This window comes from Cetorhinus maximus, chromosome 13, assembly GCF_964194155.1.
Source record: "Cetorhinus maximus chromosome 13, sCetMax3.hap1.1, whole genome shotgun sequence".
In the NCBI taxonomy this organism is placed as follows: Eukaryota; Metazoa; Chordata; class Chondrichthyes; order Lamniformes; family Cetorhinidae; genus Cetorhinus; species Cetorhinus maximus.
The window spans coordinates 55,159,602-55,182,951 of NC_135891.1; the positions used below are offsets into that span (position 1 = coordinate 55,159,602).

The window sequence follows — 23,350 nt, forward strand, 5'->3', positions numbered from 1 at the left end:
TCTCGGGATTCCCACAGGTGCAGGGTGTAATTGACTGCACCCATGTGATGCTCAGGTCTCCGTCGCTACACAAGGTGGATGACATCAACCGCAAGGGATTCCACTCACTGAATGTGCAGCTGTTATGCGACCACCAGAAATGCATCCTGCAGGTGCGCACACGGTTTCCAGGGAGTGCGCACGACGCCTACATCCCCAGTTGGTCACAGATCCCTGGGGTCTTCCAGGGTCCACAGAAGCTGCAGGGATGACTCCTTGGGGACAAGGGCTAACTCGCAGAGGCCGTGGCTGATGACACCCGCGCGGTGGCCTCAGACTGCAGCAGAGCAATGCTATAATAAGGCTTATGCTGCAGCTCGCAACTTGGTGGAGCAGATCATCAGGATGCTGAAAATAAGGTTTCAGTGCCTGGGCCGGTCTGGTGGAGCCCTGCAATACAGTCCGCAGAGGGTGTCACGCATCGTCATCGTGTGCTGCGTCCTTTACAACCTGGCACTGCAACGGGGAGAGGAGCTGGCTGAGGAGGAGCTGCATGTCTCCTCTGATGAGGAGGACACCAATGGGGGTGAGGCGGAGGAGGTCCTTGGGAGCAATGGTGATGGAGATGAGCCCCTCGCACTCGCTAGATGAGCAAGGCGTGCTCAAGAGGCCCTCATAGCTGCTAGATTTGTGAAGGATGATGACAACATGTAGTGAGGAGACCCCATAGATCCTCAAATTGCATCTGTGAACGTTTGACTCCAGTCTGGCTTATGGCAACGCACATACCCTCTGTGAGAATGCTCCTGTCATGGAGATGGAGTGGAGGCTCTAATAGTCACTCAATTACAGGAGGATGATGACAACATGCAGTGAGGACATCGATAAGTCTTCACATAACCTCTGAGAAAGTCTGACTCCACTGTGGCTGAGGACAGCTCGCTTGCACTCTGTGACCAGGGTCATATCATAGAAACGCAGTCATGAAATTTCCGAACCATCTGATGCTTTGTCCACCTTTAGCACCTGAGCCCTTCAGGAGCAGGAGCACAACATCAGTGGTCACAGACACTGAAGATATGGGGACCAGCCCTTCCTTAAAAAGGTGCTGAGAGCACATCGAGAGAATGAGAGAACTCTGTGGTGCGTGCCCACAACATTCTGGCAGCAATTACAAGCACCATTGAGGTGCAGGCATCAGTAACATTTCCAGGGACTGAAAGGCCGGACCATCACTTTGGTCTGAAGGCTGCAGAGGAAAGAGGGCCTGGACTGAGACACCTGCCTTTATCGTGTACAGAAAGGTATCACATCTGAATGACATGAACACCGCTCATCAGAACAAGGAGCCATAGGCAGGGAGACATTCTTGGGAATTTATTGACAATAATGAACAATATGTATAAGTGATTAACACCTGTGCCCAGGCTGTGCAACTAAGTCTCCTCAACTTACCTTACCCTGCTGCTATGTCTTGTTGCTCCCCAGACATCCACAGCAGAGGTAGAGGCAGCCTGCTGACTGCGACGCCCTGTCAGTGATGATTTTGGTGGGCATTTTCTGGAGGGCTGAGACTTGCAGGCTCCCAGCCTGCTTTTGGGGTCCTGCTGTGTGGCGGTGACACCCTCCTCGGCCTATGGAGCTGGAGTTGCTGAGGTCACAGGAAGAGGGGAGTCAGATGAGCCAGACATTCTCAGAGTCACCTGGATGGATGGGCCTGGGGTGTGCACCTGCTGATCCTTCTCCCTATGGGTGCCCGAGGGGCCCCAGGCTGACTCCTTGAGAAGCAGGGGTAGCTGGATTGAGATTGAGTTGCCCTGCACCCATCTTGTGTGCACAATGTTGAAGGCCAACTATGGCATCAACATTGGAGTTGAGCCCACGCAGCAGTGCAGGAGCGAAGTCCTGGACCAAGGTCTCCATGGCGGCCACCACACCACCAGTGTTGACCTTGGTGCATTGCAATGCTGGCGCAATCACCTCAGCCTGAAGGCGGAAGGACTCCTCCATCATGCCTTGCAATCTGAGGAGTGCAGCGGGCATCCCTTCCTGATGTTCCCGAGTTTGCCTTTGCAGCTCCAGCAACTGTGACATGACCAAGTCCAGAGGCTCGTCATCTGACTCAGGCTCAGCAATGTTCTAGCCTCCAGCAATCCTCCGAGTGCCGGGGACCTGGGAAGTCCCTGCCGTGGATCAGATAGTATAATGTGCTCACCAGGTTGTGATCCTGAGGCTACTCTAAAGTTAGGTTCCATCGAGGTCTCTGCGCTGTGATGAGACTTCAGGGAGGCTGCTTTCAGATTCCTCTTGAGGTTTCTTCAAGGCTTGATTGGAGGCCCTGGGTCATGGACTCTATTGGCTGTTTCCCAGATGCACCTGCAAAATCAAGGAGAGATACTTAGTGCATGTCAGTGGCCTGTGAAACAGGACACATCACTCACAGCATGGTTGTCTAATGGATGTTGCACTGCTGGATCCTCACTTGGTAGAGCAGCGCCGACCTCACCGTCAGCACAGGAACGGTACAGAACGTGGCCGGCCAGCTGGATGGCTCTGTTTTCAAAGCCCATGAGGACCTTGGTTTTGGGCATTCTGCCACCAGTCTGCAACCTCTCCCTCTTGTGTGCCAGCTTGTCCTGCATGGATAGAGATGGAGAAAGAATAAGTAAGATGCCTGCCAGGTCAGATGATAAGTATGCCTGGCCTGTGTGGGTGATGAGTGGTCCCATGGTTGGGATGAGGACAATAACGGTGTGTGTGAGAAAGAGTGAATGATGATGTCCTTTGCACTGGCAGTGAGTGAGGGCCCTGTGGGTGTGTGATGGGTTTGTGAGTGTGTGAGTTGGGAGTGATGAAAAGAGTGACTTACCCTGGCGGAATGGAGGAGATCATTCATCCTCTTGAAACACTGGGTGGCCGTCCTCTTCTGTAGGGCGTTGGCACTGATGACCGCTGCCACTACTTCCCAAGTTGGATTGGTCAGCGGGGGTACAGGACGTTCCAGTGGGCCTCGGCATCCAGAAGTCATTCGAAGGACCCGTCATTGTAGTGGGGAGTGGGGGGGCGGTTGCAGTCTTTTTCCCTTTGCTGGCCATGTCTCCCAGGCAGCAGTGGTGAGCTGGAAGCAATGAGCGCTGGGCTTGCAGCTGGTCTTTAAGCATGGTGCCCGGCGCGATCCGGCAGAGGGGTGACGGCTGGTGGGCGCATGAGAACCCGCCCACCATGGAAACAGCGTGTTTCCCGGGAGTGCATAAATAATGAGGCTGGTCTGGGACAATACAGCGTGAACACTCACCATCATGGCCAGCAGGTAAAACATTGTTTTACCCGCTTGCTACCGCACTACGTGCAAATTGGGGAAAATTCCACCCTTGATCGTGAATCACCCGAAGCTGTATATATGTACATGTTGTTGGATATTCAATTATTTCCCTGTAAATAGAAATTGTACAAAACTAAAGGGGGAGAAAATGTAGTAACTGAAGGTAGCCTTTCCTGCTGTCTATCAGGGGGTCACGTGATGCTCTGGGAGGGTCTGATCAATGAGCTCTAACAGTGGGCAATCCGGGGCAGGGGGAGGGGCTTCCTGATGAGAGTCCTGATCAAGCATGTAGCATCTGAAAAGCTCTCTGAAATAAAGTTTCTCTTTCCCCTTGAAACCTGTCTGCTCCATCGAGTCATTACAGGGTTTAACACCTGGATCACTACAATAAAGAGAAGTGTTATGTGAGTGCATCAGGTACACACAATAATAGTCTTGAGTCATATCTACCTTGGAGAGCAGCATGAGGAAAAATTGTTGATTTTGCTGTGTCGGATCAAAAGGCTTTCCACTGAGCTTATACAGCCGACAGAAATTTATCCTGCGCTGATTGCCTTGCTCTGGTTCAAAATTCAAGACAGCTCTTGTGCCCACCCTAAGTTTCAGTTATAAATTGATATAAAAATCACCGCTGTTTATGTGAAATTATGCACTGATGGTTAAAAAGTCCAGCAGTTAAATTTGCTGCGATTTTCTCTACTGCCTCAATATTTTATCATTCAGAAAGAAATATTTTGTTTTTAATTCGAATCACTTTTTGAGGGTCCTTATCTCACTGTTTCCCTTCTGGGAAATCAATCAGTGCTAAAAGCATTACTATTGTGCCATCATCGATAACTACATGGTTCGATGCAAGTATTTTAAAAGTGTAGATTGGGATAACCAACAAACACAATGGCTGCCCAAACCTGGTACTAAAGTGGCTATATTTTAGTTACTGGAAAAAATGCAACAAATGACATCCAGAAGGGTCTAATGATGCAAACAAGTTCTGAAAATTCACTTGTCGCTGCTTTGGGGAGCTCAGACCTCTTTGTTTCCAATTCTGGGAATATCCATGTCTTAATTCTCATTGGTGGAATCAGAATGAGCAGCAACATAGCTAAATTAAGAAATGGTCAGTGTGGAGGAGACGGTCTTATCAGCCAGGACATGTCTTGGGCTGAATGACAAAATTCTAAGTGATTGCTGCCAATTTTTAAGGTAAAAGGATTGCAAAACTTTTGTAACTATGTGACAGTTTAATTAGAATTCTCTTTCTGGAGGCCAAATCAGACAATGTGATTCTCTGAGTTAATTGTTAATGTAGTCACTAGCAACAAGTCAACGGGACATACTCTTTTCAACGTTCATCATTTATCAAGCCCTGTGTTAACATTGATGCCGTACTTGCATTCCTACAATGCATATTCTGCTGCTTTCCAAACCCCTCACACAGCATGTTTCTCTCCTCAAGATTGCAGTGAAATGGGTACACTTTATGGTTGTAAAATTACTACTGCTGCAAATGCACAGAACTGAGGCAACAAATGTGGATTTATATTCCATCCAATGACTGATACAAAAACAAATCTACTATTTTCTGAAAGTATCAATCTTCACACCAATTCTTTGACTCACAAGTAAAGCTAGCATTAACTGAGATTGGGATGGCCACCATTTTAATATTCAGTCACTCTCTCAGGGTACGTTCAAGATGATGTTTGTTATAATTGGAATGGGTTGAAAGGAAGAATTAAAGAATATTTCATGGCTGCAATAATGCACAAGCCTTAAAATAAATTATAACATTTTCCTACAGATGTTTGTTATAAATAGAAAACTCAACTCTCCATGGGGGCTTCTAGTAGGTTGCATCACATTCTTTAGAATATAAACTATATGGATGCACTTGAATAATGGCTTTATCAAAAACATTATTAACATCTGTAAATAAGCAAAGGATCATTTTAAATCCTCATAGGAACGAGCTCTGGAGTTAGATAAGTTGAATTATATTTCTCATATCTGATAGAGGTAGAGGGGAGGCAGTGGCATAGTGGTATTGTCATTGGACTAATATTCTAGAGACCCAGGTTTAATGCTCTGGGGACCTGGGTTTGAATCCCACCACAGTTGATAGTGAAATCTGAATCCAATAAAAACCTGGAATTAAAAGTCCGATAATGACCATGAAACCATTGATGATTGTTATAAAAACCCACCTGGTTCATTAATCCCCTTAGAGAAGGAAATCTGCCATCCTTACCTGGTCTAGCCTACATGTAACTTGAGACCCACAGCAATGTGGTTGATGCTTAAAAAAATGCCCTCTGAATTCGGGATGGGCAATAAATGCTGGCCTAGCCAGTGGTGCCCAATAAAATAAAAGCACATAATAAGTGAATGTTTTTCAGATGTGAGTTTCCCAGGGCCAGCATTTATTGCCTATCCCTAATTGCCCTTGGGAAGGTGGTGGTGGGCCACCTTCTTGAACTACTGCAGTCTATGTGGTGTAGATACCGACAGTGTTGTCAGAAAGGGAATGCCAGGATTTTGACCCAGCAACAGTGAAGGATCGGTGACATAGTTCCAAGTCAGGATGGTGTTTGATATGGAGAGGAACTTACAAATGAGGGTGTTCCTATACGCCTGCTGCCCTTCGCCATCTTACCAAGGTTCCTCCAACCGCACCTTCTAAACCTGCGACTCTATCATCTAGAAGGACAAGTGCATCTGGTAGAAGTACACACTACTGCCACTGCACACCGGTGGTGGAGAGAGTGAATTTTTTAAGGTGGTGGGCAGGGTGCCAACCAAGTGGGCTGCTTTGTCCTAGATGGTCAAGCTTCTGGAGTGTTGTTGGAGCTGTACTCATCCAGGCAAGTTAAGAGTATTCTCATCTGCAGACTTGGGACTGGAAATAAGTTCTGCTTTGTTTTCAGGTCCAATAGAAGAGGCTTGCTAACAATAACCCCAAACTAACAGATCTGGCACTGGCCTGAAATTGTGCCTTATATATGGAGACAGGACAGGTGCTAGCAGCTCGCCCATTTTATGAAAATTAAATTGTGGGATTTGGAGGGACAACAGTGGGGTGAGGTGGGGAGCACTCATGAGGACTGTCAAGTCAGAGAAGCACCCTTACTCCTCCTGGCTACATAGGAATGCATTTTTTTAATGAGTCAGCAATAATTTATGCTTGCCTGTGGTGGCGTTTACAGTGACTGCTGAAGAATTCTAGATGGAGCAGGCCTTCATCAAGGACTAATTTCTGTATAGGGGTCTTTAAAACTAAGGTGCATAAAGGGCCTAGTGCCTTTTAGGCAGCTCCCTAGAATGTTCGACAAAGATTCCAAAAAACTTAATACCGGCCTCAAGACATACACAGAATGGGTGTGAGTCCACTGTTAAATTTGTCAAAGATGCCTGAAAAGAGAGCATAATCCACACCAAAGTCTCCTCCATTACCTTTACCACAATGAAGCAGAGGTACCAATTTTATAATCTGATCATGAGAAAGCAACCAAATTCTGGGCCATTATATGAGAGAAAAGACGTTCTTTTTTACACTGAATAGGACCAAGTGCTTTCCAAGATTCTCCCCTCCTGTCAGCTAACACATGCTGAGGTGCAATCCAGTTTATAGATACCTTTGGAAGTCTCAACCAAATCACAATACATATCTTGATTTATTCAACCATAATGGGGGCATCACAGTCATAGTCTAATCCTGTCCTCACTCAACAGCCACAAATACGATCCAGAAAGGGTTATAAAACTAGTGACCAGTAATGGGAACCTTGGCTGCTTTTGTCACTTTAGCTCAGAGGCACCGTAACCAATTGTAGTGCCACACCATTCCCCCAGAAAAGATCAGATAAATCATCAGAATCTCTTAATACTTAACATTGATGTACTGTCACAATGCATGTCCCAATATTTTCTATGTAATCAGGTCAAACTTGGGACTTTCCTGGATTGTACTGGCCAGTTCAAAAACCCAATAAAAGATTCACTGTGTTGCATACCTACACCATAACTACAAAGCTACCATCAATGAAACAGAAGACTTTCTTACTAAGATTGTCTGATATTTGACCATCTGATATATCAGACAACTGACAGTTCTTGGAATGAAATGTTGCTGGAATTGGGCAGAATTTTCACTCCTGAGTTGGGAACGCACAGGAAAGTTCCCAGCTCTGCAAAACCGATTCAGGAGGAAGTACCCCAAACAGTTGAGTTTTTATTCTGGGCATTGGTAGGGGGGGGTGTGATGCTGGGTGCTTGCTGGGTACTAACTGGGGTCCGCCACCACCAGCAAGACCTCAGAGGCAGCCACAGGGGCTGCAGGGTGCCAGAGTGAACTGGTTAAACAGTCCACCTCGATGCCTCCGGGACTTCATTCTAGTTAGAAAAAAAAGCAGGGCCCTCACCCCTCAAATTCCCCATGCCCCACCCATGACAATTCATGCCACCTCATCCCTCCCACCTAATCCCATGGCTCCTCATACTCTCCTATGCTCTTCAACCCACACCTTTGGGCTTCATACCAGGCCAACTTATTGCCATCTCACCCCAACACATGGACATCCACCATCCCCCACCTACTTATCCCCAAAGCACTTTATGGCTCCTATGTCAACTTAGTACCAGCTTATCCCCCCCCACCCACTACCTTTTGCCTTTAACCCTACACTCACTATCCACCATGAGACCCCACAAGAGTAATTTTGAGATTAAATAAAATTTTAAGTATCAATTGCAGACTTCACTATATTAGAAAAACTCTCATTGATAAAAGTCCATTCAATACATTTAAAAACAAATTTAAATCCCTTCAAGTACTTAATCATTTATTAAAAAAAACAAACCTTTATTTCAAGTACTTAATCCCTCATAAAAAAAATATTTTTTCTGTATAGCCTCACATCAAAGAGATCTAATCCTTTATAATCTGTCTGAACTGGGAATCAAAATGTGAAGTTACAGGCCCCCCTAACAATGATAATGCTAGGTTGCGGAAGCAATCAAACAACATCAATCCTCTTATGATAGCCCTCATGATTATGTGAGCAAGCATCTATTGAAATCACAAACATTAATTTTCTTTTCACCTGCAGGCTGTCTGTTTTCTTTTTTCAAAATTTAAAGGGCAGGGTAATTAAATGACTTGACAGCTTGACAGTTCCAAATACCTTCTCCATTTTATGCACATCCATATCTACTCTTAATCCCAAAGGGGTAGCTTCCCTCTCCAAATAACTCCAGCAGGTTTAGACCTTTCCTTCAAATGTCTAAAGCCCATGAATCATGTTTCAGAAATATGGGTGACCAAAATTGTTTCTGTTTGAAGATAACTGCACTTTTAAATTTGAAGTTGCCTCACTGAACTGCAGATGTGTGAAATACACCCACCCCCATTCCCCCCTCCTCCAACACTCACCCCCATTACCCCCTCCACCAACACTCACCCCCATTCCCCCCTCCTCCAGCAAAAATGGTGGGTACCGGGTTTGGGGGTTGGACTTCCAGAACCTGGGCTTGCGTGCCATTTTGGCTGAGGTGTGGGACCCTTCTGGCTTTACAAAAATTTGGGCCATTGTTCCCTGTGACACTTAGGTAATATGCAAAGGGAAAAGCTGGATGGGAAGAAAAATCAGAAAAATTTGTTCTGTGTATGCGAACCTCCTCGGCCAATGTTTCTCCCTGCATTGTGCGGAAGTGCTTAATATAACATTTGAATATGCTCTTCTCCTTATTGGTGCAAATCAATTCTGGTTATTCAACAAATATTCACCAAGTTCCTTAAATCAGTCTCGCTCCTAATCATTACCTAATAACACCCCCAAAATGTTGGAAATGGCCACTTGCATAAAATGTTCCTATCTTCAGAAGAAGAGGCAACAAAATTGATGAAAAAGTGACACTGATCATCTTGAAATCTAGCCTTGCAACATAACACAGCATTGTTTAATCTGACAACATAATTGAAAGTGGAAGTCTTCACATGCTGCATCTTGGCTTTATCAGATCTTCATACAGGAACTTGGTGTCAGTTTCTATTCTTTCATGTACTGAAACCAATGATACAATGCTCCTTGACTACTGTGTATCTTGGCACTGGGAATGTTTCCTCAATACTGTGGACAAAGACAGGAACATTTTCTTTAACCTTATTTCCGGTCCACAAAGAACAGTCCATGAGGTCAGTGGAAATACTCACACAATGAAATCTTCCTGCCTTTGTTTGCACTGCAAAGCAGTCCCACTGGTACATACTTTATTCTTTGGTAATATCCCAGAGATCGTGACAGCGCTATCCTTAATCGAGAGGATCGCTTGTTCCAATTCTAACCTTGGCCTGCATTTGATTCATGGTGACAGATGTATGACTACTCAGTTCACAACCATTGCGAATATATATTAATTTCGATTTCTGCGATTGAAAGTGACCACAAATAGGGATAGCAAGACTGAAATGAAGACAAGGCTATCAATTCCCCACTCCACAACTTTTCAGCTGAGTGAAATCTGGAGGGCATCCAACATCAGCCTGTACTTGAAAAAGCAACTTGCAAAATCCCAGGTGTGGACTATTGCACTGTACAGGTGTGAGAGCAGGACCCTGACGTGAGGATTACAGGTTTTGAAATGTGGCACTGGTGAAGAGTCCTTGGAATCAGCTGGACAAAGTGACAGTGAATTTGCTCGCATCTCATGGGATTTTTGTTGATGTGAAGAAGCAGAAATTGAGAAAGTTAAGCCGCTGAAAAAGGTGGGGTGGGAGCCTGGTGTTGGCAACAATAGGAGGCGAAGCATCAGCAAAGAATAGGCCAGGTTGGAGAAAGGCTGGACAACATTAGAAACTGGACGGAGGGAGGAATGACAGCGATGCACAGAATTGCAGCGTAAAGAGAGAGAGCTCCTTGTGGACTTTGCCTAATTCTAGATGGATGGGAGTTTCCCTGTGGGCCAAGAGGAACATGAATACTCCATGTGATCCCACTAAGAAACTTTGGGCCTCTCTTTATTTCAGATTTTTAGCATCTGCATTATTTTACTTTTGTAAATCATGGGCCTCTCGTGCTTTCCCCCCTCCACTATCCCAAGCACTTACCTTAGTGCCGATGATCACTCTTTCTAAACCCTGTCAGAGGATTTTGGCTACCTGAAAATCTGCTCCCTCTTGACAGCCAGTTTTTCCTTCCTACTAGGTTTGGGCAGGAGACTGATGTAAGTCAGCAAATGGGGCCCAGAATTCGATTATCCCTCAGGCCTCACGCTGTGCAGGTTGGGTGGATTGCCATCTCTCTCAATCCCATCTGCCATGCTGCATTGAACCCCCTTGCCATTAAAATTACCACTATATATCTGATAATAGGCACCACTGATCTAAGAGACTGGCAGAAGAGCTCCCACGAGTAAATTTAATCTGCTCCCCTGAAACGTTTTGAAAGTCTGAAATACGGAACGCTTCACGAATTTGCACGTCATCCTTGGGCAGGAGCCATGCTAATCTTCTCTGTAGCGTCCAATTTTAGTATATGTGCTGCCGAAGCGAGCACCCTGCTCCCCTGAGATGAATTTGTTGGGAGGAGGGGCATTTAATTGGGTGGATGGGGACCCTACCATCTTCCTGTCATTGCTCTAATTAAGTCCGGACTGGAATGCTCATGGACAACCTGCTAGCTCCTGCTGCTAATTGAGGCCCTTAAGTGGTCAATTAATGCCCACTTAAGGGACTTCTCACTATCACTGGTATTTACCCAGGAGACTCATCACGTGGGAAGCCCACAAAGCAAACCTGGTCAGGGTTGCTTGTGGACTTCTAGGGTTGGTGGGGGGAGTTGTGGTGGCACCACTCAGTATCAGCAAGGGAGGGCCACTGAGAGCCACTCCCTTGCCTTTGCTGCCAAAGTCCTTCACCCCTGCAACTCTCTCCCGCGCCCCCCAACCCCTTACCTCCACTGCTGAACTTCACATGCTGAACAAGGCAGGTGAAATCAAATGCAGGCCAAGGTTAGAATTGGAACAAGCGATCCTCTCGATTAAGGATAGCGCTGTCACGATCTCTGAAATATCACCAAAGAATAAAGTATGTACCAGTGGGACTGCTTTGCAGTGCAAACAAAGGCAGGAAGATTTCATTGTGTGAGTATTTCCACTGACCTCATGGACTGTTCTTTGTGAACCGGAAATAAGGTTAAAGAAAATGTTCCTGTCTTTGTCCACAGTATTGAGAGGAAACATTCCCAGTGCCAAGATACTCAGTAGTCAAGGAGCATCGTATCATTGGTTTCAGTACATGAAAGATTAGAAACTGACACCAAGTTCCTGTACGAAGATCTGATAAAGCCAAGATGCAGCATGTGAAGACTTCAACTTCATCTAGTGTGTCTTGTTGTTGTTGGTGCTCGACCCAAATTTCAGACTTGACTTTCTCAGCCTTTCATCCATCGTGGATAGTTCTTGCTTGTCTTCGGTCATTAGGCTAATGTCAGCAGCAGATCTGATCTTCTGGATCAGATATTTGTGATCACCAATATCGGCTCTAGGATCTTCTGGGAGATATTACGAGGATGTGTTTTTTTTTTGAAAAGCAATGATACAATTTCTAATTCTTTTTTCTGGCTGGATTTTAAAAAGCAATAAACTCTAATCCTATAATGACAATGAAGGACTGCCAGACAGCTACAATATACAAACTTGTCTTACACCAAGGAAGATGAAAAGGAACAGCCACTCAAACCCCCTGGGGAACATGAAAGACCCCATTTCCTACCGGCTTTTACATTATCCTGAAACTTTTCAGAGGTTTCTAAGATGAGACATCAAAATGTAATTGCCTGTTCTAAAAACAATGGTAGCAGCAGACACGGATTAATCAAATTCCTCTGGAATATACAGCCTTTAGGACTTTAAGAACTGTTTACTGAGCCAGAGAGATCAGAAATCAGAGACCCAAATGCTGTACTGAAAGACTGGAAAGAAGCTGCGTTCTCTCTTTCTCTCTCTCGCGAAAGTATTGCACCCAGATTTGTAAAGTAACCACCCTGAGAAATCTACTGCAAACCAAGATCTATTGGGAATAAAATGTGGAAATCTGCTCCATACAACTATACCCAGAAAAACAATGGAACAAACCAGTTTGCGTAGAATCATCACATCGAGACCAGCCAAAGGACAGCTAACCACATACTCCTTTGTTTTATCTGCTTCATGAACCACAAAAAATCTTTAAGCCTATCCTCTAGTTTTACCATTTGTACCAGTGTGTGTGTGCGCACGCGCGTGCGTGTGCGTGTGCGCGCGCCCAGGAAACATGTGTGATGTATGAAAAGTGGTTGCGATTTACATTTTTTTTTTTAGCTATTTTTTAATTCAGGAAACAGTTTCAATTAACTTACCTTGTTCTTTGTTTAAACTCAGAAAACCTGTCTGACTAATTCTTTATAACCTGAAAGCATACATTGCGGACTCCTGCAGTATTGGCAAAGCACACTCACTAAATTCACAAAAAATCCAGTTAGAGTCAGACCTGGAGTGGTAGAATAGGGGAGTCACTTTTATCTCACTTCACGTGGTCGTAACTGAGAGCAGTTTTGATGTCTCTGATGACCTTTTCTCCTATGATATTGAAAAGCAGTGGTGAAAGCAGACATCTTTAGCTAACTCCTTTGCCAAAACTGAACCGCTCTGCCTTGTCTCCAAGTACACGCTCCACACCTTTAGCCTGTTTGTAAAGTTTCTGAATGAGCCAGACTCCAAATCCATTCAGGGTTTTCTATAGCTCTGCATGGTTGGTACTGAGTCAAAAGCCTTTGCGTAGTCTAGAAAGAGTACCCACAATTCCTTGTCATTTTGCTTTTTGAAATACTTCTCAATGAAACTTCAAAGATGTCGGCTTGCCTTTCTGGTTCCTCTTCCTGACTTGTTTGGTCCGGTGAGAAAGTCAGGATAGATTCCTCACATAGCCCTCAGGTCAGAATTATAGCTGGGCCCCAGTGATGTGATCAGAATACGAATTGCATATTTAAAGAAGGACCCTGCTGCTGAGATGCCACAGCACCTTCTCAAAAGAGCTCACGGCCTCTGTTGTTATCACCCATACAGCCAGCAAATGAGGCCAGGCTTCAAGTGAGCATTATACCTGACCTGTGTTAATTATACTTGCCCTGAGAACTCTCTCTACTGATATTGAGCACAAAACTTCGGAAAAAACGTTCAGTTGGCTAAAGCACTAAAACACCTTTGCCGGAGTACAGCAATGAACAAATCGCCAAGAGATATTTACCAAAATGACGTACAAAAAAGGGATAAAAATTGTAAATCCAGTCTATTCTTAGCTCTAGTTATTTGATGATTCAAGTTTGCATGAAGTATCAAATTTCCACTTTGCTGTTATTTATGCAGCTTAATTCAAATCATTTGATATTTTTACTCCAAGAAATGGCTTTCAATTTTCAACAGCTGATTCTAAATGGCATAAGCTCAAACATTATTTATATAATATACTGAACTCTTTAAAGGCCCACTGTCCCCCTTTAATTGACAAGGTAAATTGCCAAACCTTTGTTATTATGTGATTGTGTGACATATTGTAATTTCCATCTAAACTGTGAGTGCATTCTGAAAACATAAATGCATAAACAGTCACAGCATTCAGTTAATGAAATATCTATACTCTGTTAAACTACAAATTCCTTCTCCACTATTCCAAGATACCAACAGTGTCTGAAAGAAAGTGAGCTTCAGGCCATAATTTAAGTGCATTGTTCAGGCTACATCAATAGGACATTAAATTAGAAATCACATCAATACCAGCCAATTGGGACAATTTAACTTATAGGACTAAATTGTTGCAGCCATGGGTTATCAGTTCCACCTCACTGCCTCATTTTACTTCATAGCTACCACCTAAATTTTAATCGATTATTGTTCTCAAGAGTACTATTTTTAACTAATGTGTTTTTATACCTACATAACTTCTCACTAAAAGCAATGCAATGATATTTAAACAAATCAGGAACAATGCCATTACATTTCTGCACTTCATAAGCATTGCCACAAAACTGGAATAGATTTACATCTGAACTGGTCAAAGTAAGTCTCATTCAATACTCAAATATTTACTAAGCCCAGTTGCTTCAAGTGAACCAGTTCTGACTGTACTACTCCAGTGAGACCTCATTACTTACACACCAGTAGATGCTGATGGAATAACTCATAAGGAATTCATATAATTGAGGTTTGAAAATTTTTTTAACAGAAGATATTGGAGCTTCAGATCTTCCTTTAGAAAATTTCCTGACACATTGAAATGTGGAATATTGGTTTTCAAGAGGTCTGTGGATACATATTCAGTTCTCAATAGCTTGGAACCACAATTGTTTTTTTCAACAACAGCCACACAGTCCCATGCCAGTTAGATGTTGATGTTGGTGTCTTATACCGTTTCTTTATCAAACCCCATTGCCCAGTCTACTTCATACCTGTGCAGGCCACTGCCGCAAAGACCCAACACTGGCCAAAGCGAACAGGCTGACAGCCCAATTTGTTCCATTGACGAAGGATAGTAATGCTTCCATTCCACATAGTTGGAGGTACTCCATATGAATAATCAGGGCCCCAGTTACCCTGCAGTATCCCCTTATCATCATTGCAATTCACCTGTAAAAGGAGAAATAAATGGTAAAGTATTACACAGAGATACAGGACAATGAGTTAAAAGCAAAACATTGCAGATGCTGGAAATATGGGCCAGAATCTTTGGGTCGGCGAGCAGGGGTGGGTCCTGCTCTCTGACGTGTAAAACGTCGCACGGTGACATCGGGCGTGCGTCCCGATATCACCGCGCATCATTCAGATCTTGAGTTCGGCAGGTACGCACTGGAGTTGGCTGCGTGCCCGCTGAGCTGTCAAAGGCCTATTAAGGCCATTCAAACAGCAATTAAACTAATTAACTGAGCTGCCCGTCCAACTTTAAGATTGGTGGGCAGGCGAGGAGCCCAGGCAGCCTTCACGTTTATCATGAAACCTCATGCACTGGCGGGATGAGGTTTCATGAAGGCTTTTAAAGTTTAATAAAAATTTTTAATAAAATTCATTGACATGTCCCAGCTCATGTGACACTGTCGCATGAGGGGACATGTCTTACATTTTTCTTTATTAAAAATTTTCAAAAATCAAACTAATCTCCAAGGCAGCTCTGTGCCTCAGGGAGATCTCTGCACTCTTTTGCATGCGTGTGTGAAAAAGCGCAAGCCCCGACTCAGCCTACTCCCCCCGCCTGCACAGGGAGCACTCAGCGCTTCCAGGTGCACATCACGCTGGGTGGGCCTTAATTGGTCTGCCCACGTAAAATGGCGGTGCGCAGCCGATCGTGGGCGGTCCCGTCCAACCGCACCCCCCCCCCCCCCCCCCCACCACCAACCCCAGGGAAAAAATCCTCCCCGTGAAGTAAAAACAGAAAATGCTGGAAAATCTCAGCAGGTCTGACAGCGTCTGTGGAGAGAGAAACAGGGTTAACGTTTTGAGTCCGCACGACTCTTCTTCACATCTCCGTTTCTCTCTGCTCAATTTTTCCAGCTTTTTCTAATTTTAGAACAATGAGTTACTTATACAAGATGCAGCTTTAATGATTTTTTGTTCTTTATTCTTTCATAGGATGTGGGAATCACTGGCAATACCAGTATTGGTTACCCATCCCTAAATGCCCTTGAACTGAGTGGCTTGCTGGCCATTTCAGAGGGCGGTTAAGAATCAATCACATTGCTGTAGGCCTGGAGTTAGATGTAGGCCAGACCAGGTAAGCATGGCAGATTTCCTTCCCCAAAAGGAATTAGTGAACTAGATGGGGTTTTTATAACAAAAAATGATAGTTTCATGGCTTCATTAGTGAAACTAATATTTCAGATTTATTAATTGAATTTAAATTCCACCAGCTGCCATGGTGGGATTTGAACACATGTCACCATAGAATTAACCTTAGCAACTGGTTACTAGTCCAGTGACATTACCACTACACCATCATCACCCCATAAAACAGCATGGAAGAGGTAGCTGTATGAGGTAGCCAAAGAGCTTGACATAAAACACAATTGCAATGATGTATTATAGCTCTGATTGACTGCAATAGAATTAAACAAAATAGAATAGCTCTTTTTTTTCCTGAAGAGTCATCAACCTGAATCATCAACTGTTTCTCTCCACAGATGCTGCCTGACCTGCTGAGTATTTCCAGCATTTTCTGTTATCTTTCTAAGTTGAAATGGTCATTATGTCTTGAGTAAAAGTTCCTTTGAGAATAACCATTTTGGTTTGGGTGGGGGGTCACATGGATGGGGTTGCCAGACAGATGAGGGGAAGGGGAGTTGGAAGATCAGCAGGTCTTGGTGGGCCACCCTTCCCAATGCTGGGTCCCTCGATCAAGCACTGAGTGCCTTTGAACGAGGAAAAGCCCCCTGTGAGGCTACAAGCAAACACATTTGCTTTTCGATCTCTCAATATGGTGAGTCCCCTACTCGCCACTGGTTGAATAACAGCAGCAGCGGAATGAGGCAGTTAATGAGACATTTAATGCCCACTTAAGGGCCTTAATTACTGTCAGTGCTGAAGGCCATCCATGAGCCTTTTCACCCTGGATTCAATCGAGCAGAGGCGGGGAGGTGGCGAGGTACGGTCAAATGCACCCTCCAACCTTGCCTCCGGTAAACATTACATTCTGCTCCCCGTCTCTGCACGTCAAATATTTTTCCCTTTCCCATATTATTTAGAGTCTGATAACATTTGTAAATTAATTAATAAACTGTTATTCATTTTGCATGTCTAATTCATATTAACACAAATGACTTAGTAAACTCTTGCATTGCAGCAAGTATAACAGTGATTAGTAGACATTGCTTAATCAGGACTTGTTCAGTATGATTCTGATGTAGCCTTTCCAAAGCTATGTCATTTCAGAAGATGTGGCAACTATTTATTATTCAATTCTTCAGTCCCTCGAGGCCTCTCCAGAACCAATTATGCTTGTTGTAATTATTTTTCGATGGATATAAGAAAAATAACTCTTGGGGCTGCCTTGCTTGTGAATCTGATTCAATTTAACATTACCCACTCTACTCTTTAAGGAAATAAATGTTTCTAAATTTCTTTCAAACTTCGTTTCCAGATATTGTCATAGAAAAGTCAAAGGCTCCATCCTAACATAATGCATTTTTTGAATTCCCTGAGGTATTTGGAAGCAAATGACTTTTGACAGGAATCCCTACGAAATATCATTAGTTAGAAACTTTAAGAAGTGTGTTTTTGTGGTGTTGTGGAGATTTGCTCTCAAAGCCCATTATGTACCAGCATGTAATTTAACGAAAGGAAAATCTGATGCTTTCTATAAGGGGCATGGAGTGCACCCTGCTAGATTTTACTCTGTTACATCCAGGCAATGCTTAACACCAAGCATTAAGGTCGTGAATGTGGCCCCAAGCCTTTTATCTTATTTTCCTTCATTCCTTATCACTTTCCTCTATATATCACACTTGAGTATTAACAAAGCAGTTGGAATGGGTTATTTTAGCTTAATTTTTTTAAATATTTACATTTTTTAGGAACAACCTTCATCCATTTTATAAACTGGACCAAAGAATAGAGCAGATGAAAACTGTAAATACAAGCTTGCCACCAATGGATAACAATCAGTGCAGTAAAGATAACTACCAGCTGTACAAAATGGTGGCCTGCATCAAGCTGCCCTGAACATAGCAGAGAGATAAATGCAAGACTTCACTTATAAAGCTACCTGTGTGGGATGACAAACCAAGTTTGGATTTTAGTTACATGTATTGTTGCTATTGTTGCTAAATTTTACTACCAAATCAACCAAATTATGTTTACATGGACCTTGTAGAGCATTCAATATAGGAATATTGTGAATATAGGAACTACTTTTTGTCCCAGACCTAATTCTGTTAGGTGATATTAAGTTTAAATGCCATCAAATTGATATTAATTACCTCACAGAACCTTAGTAAATTCTAACTAAATATCAGGAAATTATCTCCGTCCCCATAGCAGAACAGCGAGAGTTAACATTGAAACTGATGCTGGAACAAGAAAAAATATATATGAAGTCAGGTAATAAGGGAAAGAGATTAAATATAACATAATATTACAATGTTTTACAGTATTATTTGGCTACACATGTATTGAATTGGCAGCAGGCAAAGCAGAATTCTGCAGCAATTATTGCTGTAGTCAAAATGCTGAGTATATGTACATCTTGGAAGTTGTTACTGACAATCAATCAACTGGCTTCACAGTTTTGCCTTATTCTAAAGCAAAATAGACAAGCAGGCTTTCGATCATAAATGACAGCCACAATAAGGATAAAATAATTAATAATAAGAGTACTTATTTTAGATTTTTGTGAGATATACTGGATGACAGCTTAGACATTAAAGAGGTGTTTAACATACTGCCACTTGCAGAGTGAGTTATTTCAAATTTTATGCATCGACCAAACCTGAAAACCTATTCACTCTGCACTCTGTGGGCAGGTAACTATATTAATTTATTGATTACCATTATCATTAAGATAATCTGAAAGGTGGAATTGTTTCTGGACTTTCTTTGATCATTTTAGTGTTCTCAGTTACCTCCAGTAGGCTGGAATGTAAGTTATTTCCAGACCCCAACTGTCCCGGTCAAGCTGGCATGAATGCCAGTGGTCTAAGCTGATGTTCTCTCCTTCTATTCTATAGAGACACACACGTGTTTATTATATGCCATCTGGATTTGTGAATTCAGCCTACAGGCACCCAGGTACATGAACCCAAGTCCACACCTTTTAAGGATTGGCATTAGCACACCCAGTAGACCACTCAGTTATCATGAAGCTTTGGAGAAGTTTCATCTAGGCCGCATTTGGGCATCAGTAATTAATACTTGTTTACTAAGTCACTTATAATACCATCAGTCATTGTACATAGATAATGTGCAGCTGTCTCCTTCTTATAGCTGTAACATTCAGAGCAAATCCATAAATTCTATCCTTTCACTACTGTCTTTTACTTAAACGGCATTACAGTAATGAAGATTTGAATATGTTAACAAATTAGGATGACTGGAAAAACAGTCAAGTCCATCCAATGGTCATTTGTTACAACAACAGTAAACAAATATATAGAAAACAATTAATTTCCTCCCTGCGGAGATAATTAAATTAATAATAGAAGTAGAAGGCATTAGGTTTCAGCGCTTACCATAGCTGCCACAATCCTGCTGATATAAACAGGATCATGCCTTTGAGAACAATCCTCTTCCTGATTTTTCAGGCAATTTGAGCTGTTATCCAACAGTTTCAGACAAATATCCACAATACCATCTTCAAACTGAAAGCAAGAATCAATAATAAAATGTAAAGTATCCATCTGTTTTAAGCAGTGAAATTTGCTTTTGTTTAACAACTGTTAGATGCACACCCAGTTTAAACAGATTTCCATGCCTGAAATCTTGGTCTATCATATTGATGGGGCAGAAAGCACCTGGTTTTTGGGCTTTTCTTTCATAAGCCTTTGTCCAAGTTATCTTTATTTTTGTTATTGTCCCATTCTGCCTTTATTGGCACCATAGGGTTTGCCAATAAGGACATTGAAGATGACATGTTTAGAGGAAGAGTAGGATCTGCAGAGGGATGCCAGATCAGGCTGTCTGAGAGATACTTCATGGCTTCCCTGCCCACATCCAAAACCCATGTATTCGCAGGGAGAAGTAACAGCTCACTTTGATTCTGAAGAGTCAATTGGACTCAAAGCGTTAACTCTGTCTTCCTCTCCACAGATGCTGTCAGACCTGCTGAGCTTTTCCAGCTATTTTTGTCTTTGTTTCACTTTGGTAGACATTGTGCTGGCTGGTACTTTGTCAGGGGAACTTTTGAGAATTGAATGCTTGACTAACCATTGATACTGCAAGGTTCTTTAGATGTAACTTAATCACAGTATGTTCCTTACATTTCAACAGTGCCAACACTTCATTGATTGTGAAGCGCTTCTGGGCATGCCAAGGCTGTGAGAGATGCTATGTAAAGTTCTTTCTTTCGTTATATTTTGCATGGTACTGCATGAAGGAAGTAATGTTGCCTGTCTTTACAAGATACCACTAAACTATTTCTTCAGGCCCTAGCAAACATATCTGGGGCAAAATTTTTCCCCCGTTGGGGAGGGAAGCGCGGGAGTGGGTGTGGGTGGTCTGCCCTCCGATCAGCGGCCTCGATCAGGTGCGCACCACCATTTTTCGTCGGCGGGCCAATTGAGACCTGTCCAGTGTGACGTCTGCATGGAAGCGCTGTGCACTCCCTGTGTGTGTGTGTGTGTGTGTGTGTGGGGGCGGGGGGGGGTGGAATGGCAAATGCGTAAGTGCGCTCCTTTCTCCCTGAGACTAAGTGCTGCCTCAGAGAGATCGGTTCCCAAAAAGTGAGCAAGTTATTTTTTCAAAAATTTCATCAACCATCCATGTCCCCTCATGTGACAATGTCACATGAGTTGGGACATGGGCATAACTTTGTAAAAGTTAACCTTAATTTTTAAATTCAGTCATGAAACCTCATCCCGCCCGCGGATGAGGTTTCATGCTTTTTCAGGTGGCCGCCAGCGCTCCCGACCCGCCCGCCAACCTTAAGGTTGGACAGGCAGGTCCACTAATTGTTTTAATTTCTTTTTGAATGACCTCAATAGGCCGTTGACAGGTCGGTGGGCGCACAGCTGACTCGGCTGCACCCCCGCCGACCTGAAAAAGTGCAAATGACACGGGATGACGTCGGGAGTTCTGCCCGACGTCATTCTCTGCGTTGGCGAGTGGGCCCCGCCCCCGCTCTCCAACAGAAAAATTCTTGCCAGCTGGGAATAACCAGTGAAGCCTGCCTTCTCTGTCACCTTGTAGCTAATTGGCACAGGCCGAGCTGTGCAATCTGCTGCAAGGACACCTGCAGCTACCATGCAGCCTGGAGATTGCATGTACCCAGGAATATAAATGTCAGCTGTGGCCGACAATTTGGTTGCGCCCCCTTTCTGGCATGCTGTGAACCTGATCTATGGGAGTGGTGCTGTAGTGTGGCACTGGGGACAACCCACATCATAAACATTTCATGCTGCACATCTTTCATTTCAGCAACATTGAGAAAGGGAAGTCAGGCACTGGGTTGTTCTGTCACATGTCTGCAGCAACTGTTCTTAGATTGGCATGCCTTTTCATGACCTCTCAAAGATTTTCTGAAGTGTTGTTTCCCCTCGGTATGCTCCTCGTTTATTGTTATCCCTTTAAATTTCACTTGTACAGAATTTTCTTCTCCGACAATGGTATCAGCCCAGGCCCGTTTGAGTTTATTCCCTCTAATTGTGAACGATTAAACAAATAAGCTTAGACTGGGAAAATGAAATGCTACTTGCACTTGAGACGCTGGCAGATATTAAAACAATGCAAATCAAATTAGAACCAACTTGTACCTGAAGCTGAAAATTGGTCCCTTGACCTTTATGTAGTTTACACAAATCACTATCCAGGCAAAACATTTCTTAGGCCCTTCAACCCCTTGAGGCTGTTCTGACGTTCAGCTAGATGCTCGCTGATCTGTACCTCAATTCCATTTTGTTGTCATTACTCCATATCCCTTAAATACCCTTATCCAATAAAAATCTGTTCTTAGCAACTTAGATACATATTCTTTATTTTACAAATATGCTACCATTAAGGTTGACAATACAGGGCTTCCCCAATACTTTAAAGAGTAGGGAAGAGGTTTAGGTAAATCAAAGGGTAACAGCCAGGTGTATATGATTTATGAGGGACCACGAGTAAACATTAGCATAGAATAAACAAAGCCTCATGGAATCACAGAACAGAAGAAGGCCATTCAGCTATCCAATTTGTTACACTCCCTTGCTCTTTCTCCATAGCTGAAGCATTCTCCCCTTCAAGTATGCATCCAATTCCCTTTTTCTCCGTTTTGAATCTTTTTCCGCCATTCTTTTGGGCAGTGCATTCCAAATCATAACAACTCATGAAAAGTCATTTAAAAAAATCTCCCAATCTGACCTCTGAATCTTTAGCTAATTATCCTAAATCTGTGTCCTCTGGTTATTGACCCTTCCATCACTGGGAACAGTTGCCACGTATTTACTTTAACACCTCTATCAAATCTCCTCTTAACCTTCTTAAGAGTACTTTGCTCTGAATATATAAGGGTGATAAAAGTCCACAATGAAAGCTGTATTGCTAAATTATTACAATTGCCCTTGTGTGGGCGCCCATTCCTTTTGCTTGCCAGTTACTTTTTTTTCCACTGAAGTGGACAAAAAATTATTTAGATTCTTCAGTACCTGCCCAAAATTCCAAGCAACGTGTGAAATTAACTTCTTCGTACCCTGATAGATCAAGCCCTGATCATTCAGTATATATTCCTTGCGTTGATTCTCGAAGTCTAGGAAGACGGCATCGTCTGAAATTTGAAGAAGTCTCAAGGAGGTTAGCCATCCCACAAACATCCAAAGTTACTGTAATTTGTGGCTGCAGGATGAGTCACCTTTCTGAGCTGTGTGTAGATAATAGTACTGCATGGCAGTCAATCCAATTCAATATGTCTCAAATATCCATTATAAATAGTACATGTGAATCAATCCTGTGAGGGATGCCTTGGAGAAACCAACCTAGAGGATTTACTGCGCACAATATTGCCAAGCAGTTGGCAAGGTAACAACAACAGCTAATTAATAACTTTATAACAACCGCCCACATTAATGAAATAGCTTAATAACAACACCCACTGATATTAATTAAATATCCTCACACTGATGGGCTTCAAGGACACTTTTGAGGTAAGGGGTTTGGGGGTTTTTACACACTGCCCTTTCTTTCAGTGGGCTTGATTTGAATCCAGTGGAGACTGGTGGGATGTAAATTGGGTTGTAAAATGTAAATTGGTTGTGAGGTCACTAAGTAAAATAATCTGAAACAAACTTACCTAAATCCAGTCCTGAACTCAAAACTGTTCATAATTCTGCACAAATTGAGAATGTT

The 23,350-nt window shown here is 43.2% G+C and overlaps 1 protein-coding gene and 1 non-coding gene across 3 annotated transcripts in view; both read right to left on the bottom strand.

Annotated features, from left to right (window-relative positions):
• Positions 1 to 23,350, bottom strand: part of LOC144688614 (protein-glutamine gamma-glutamyltransferase 2-like) — a 68,539-nt gene that overhangs the window by 28,120 nt on the left and 17,069 nt on the right. For both annotated transcript variants that reach the window (XM_078555390.1, XM_078555391.1), the window contains exons 4-6: positions 22,654 to 22,772; positions 19,543 to 19,671; positions 14,779 to 14,956 (exon numbers count right to left, since the gene is read on the bottom strand). In XM_078555390.1, the coding sequence (XP_078411516.1) occupies positions 14,779 to 14,956; positions 19,543 to 19,671; positions 22,654 to 22,772 (426 nt within the window). The remainder of the gene's footprint in view (positions 1 to 14,778; positions 14,957 to 19,542; positions 19,672 to 22,653; positions 22,773 to 23,350) is intronic.
• On the bottom strand, positions 10,746 to 10,851 carry LOC144689285 (U6 spliceosomal RNA). Its single transcript, XR_013578620.1, has one exon. It is a non-coding gene; the product is annotated as a U6 spliceosomal RNA (small nuclear RNA).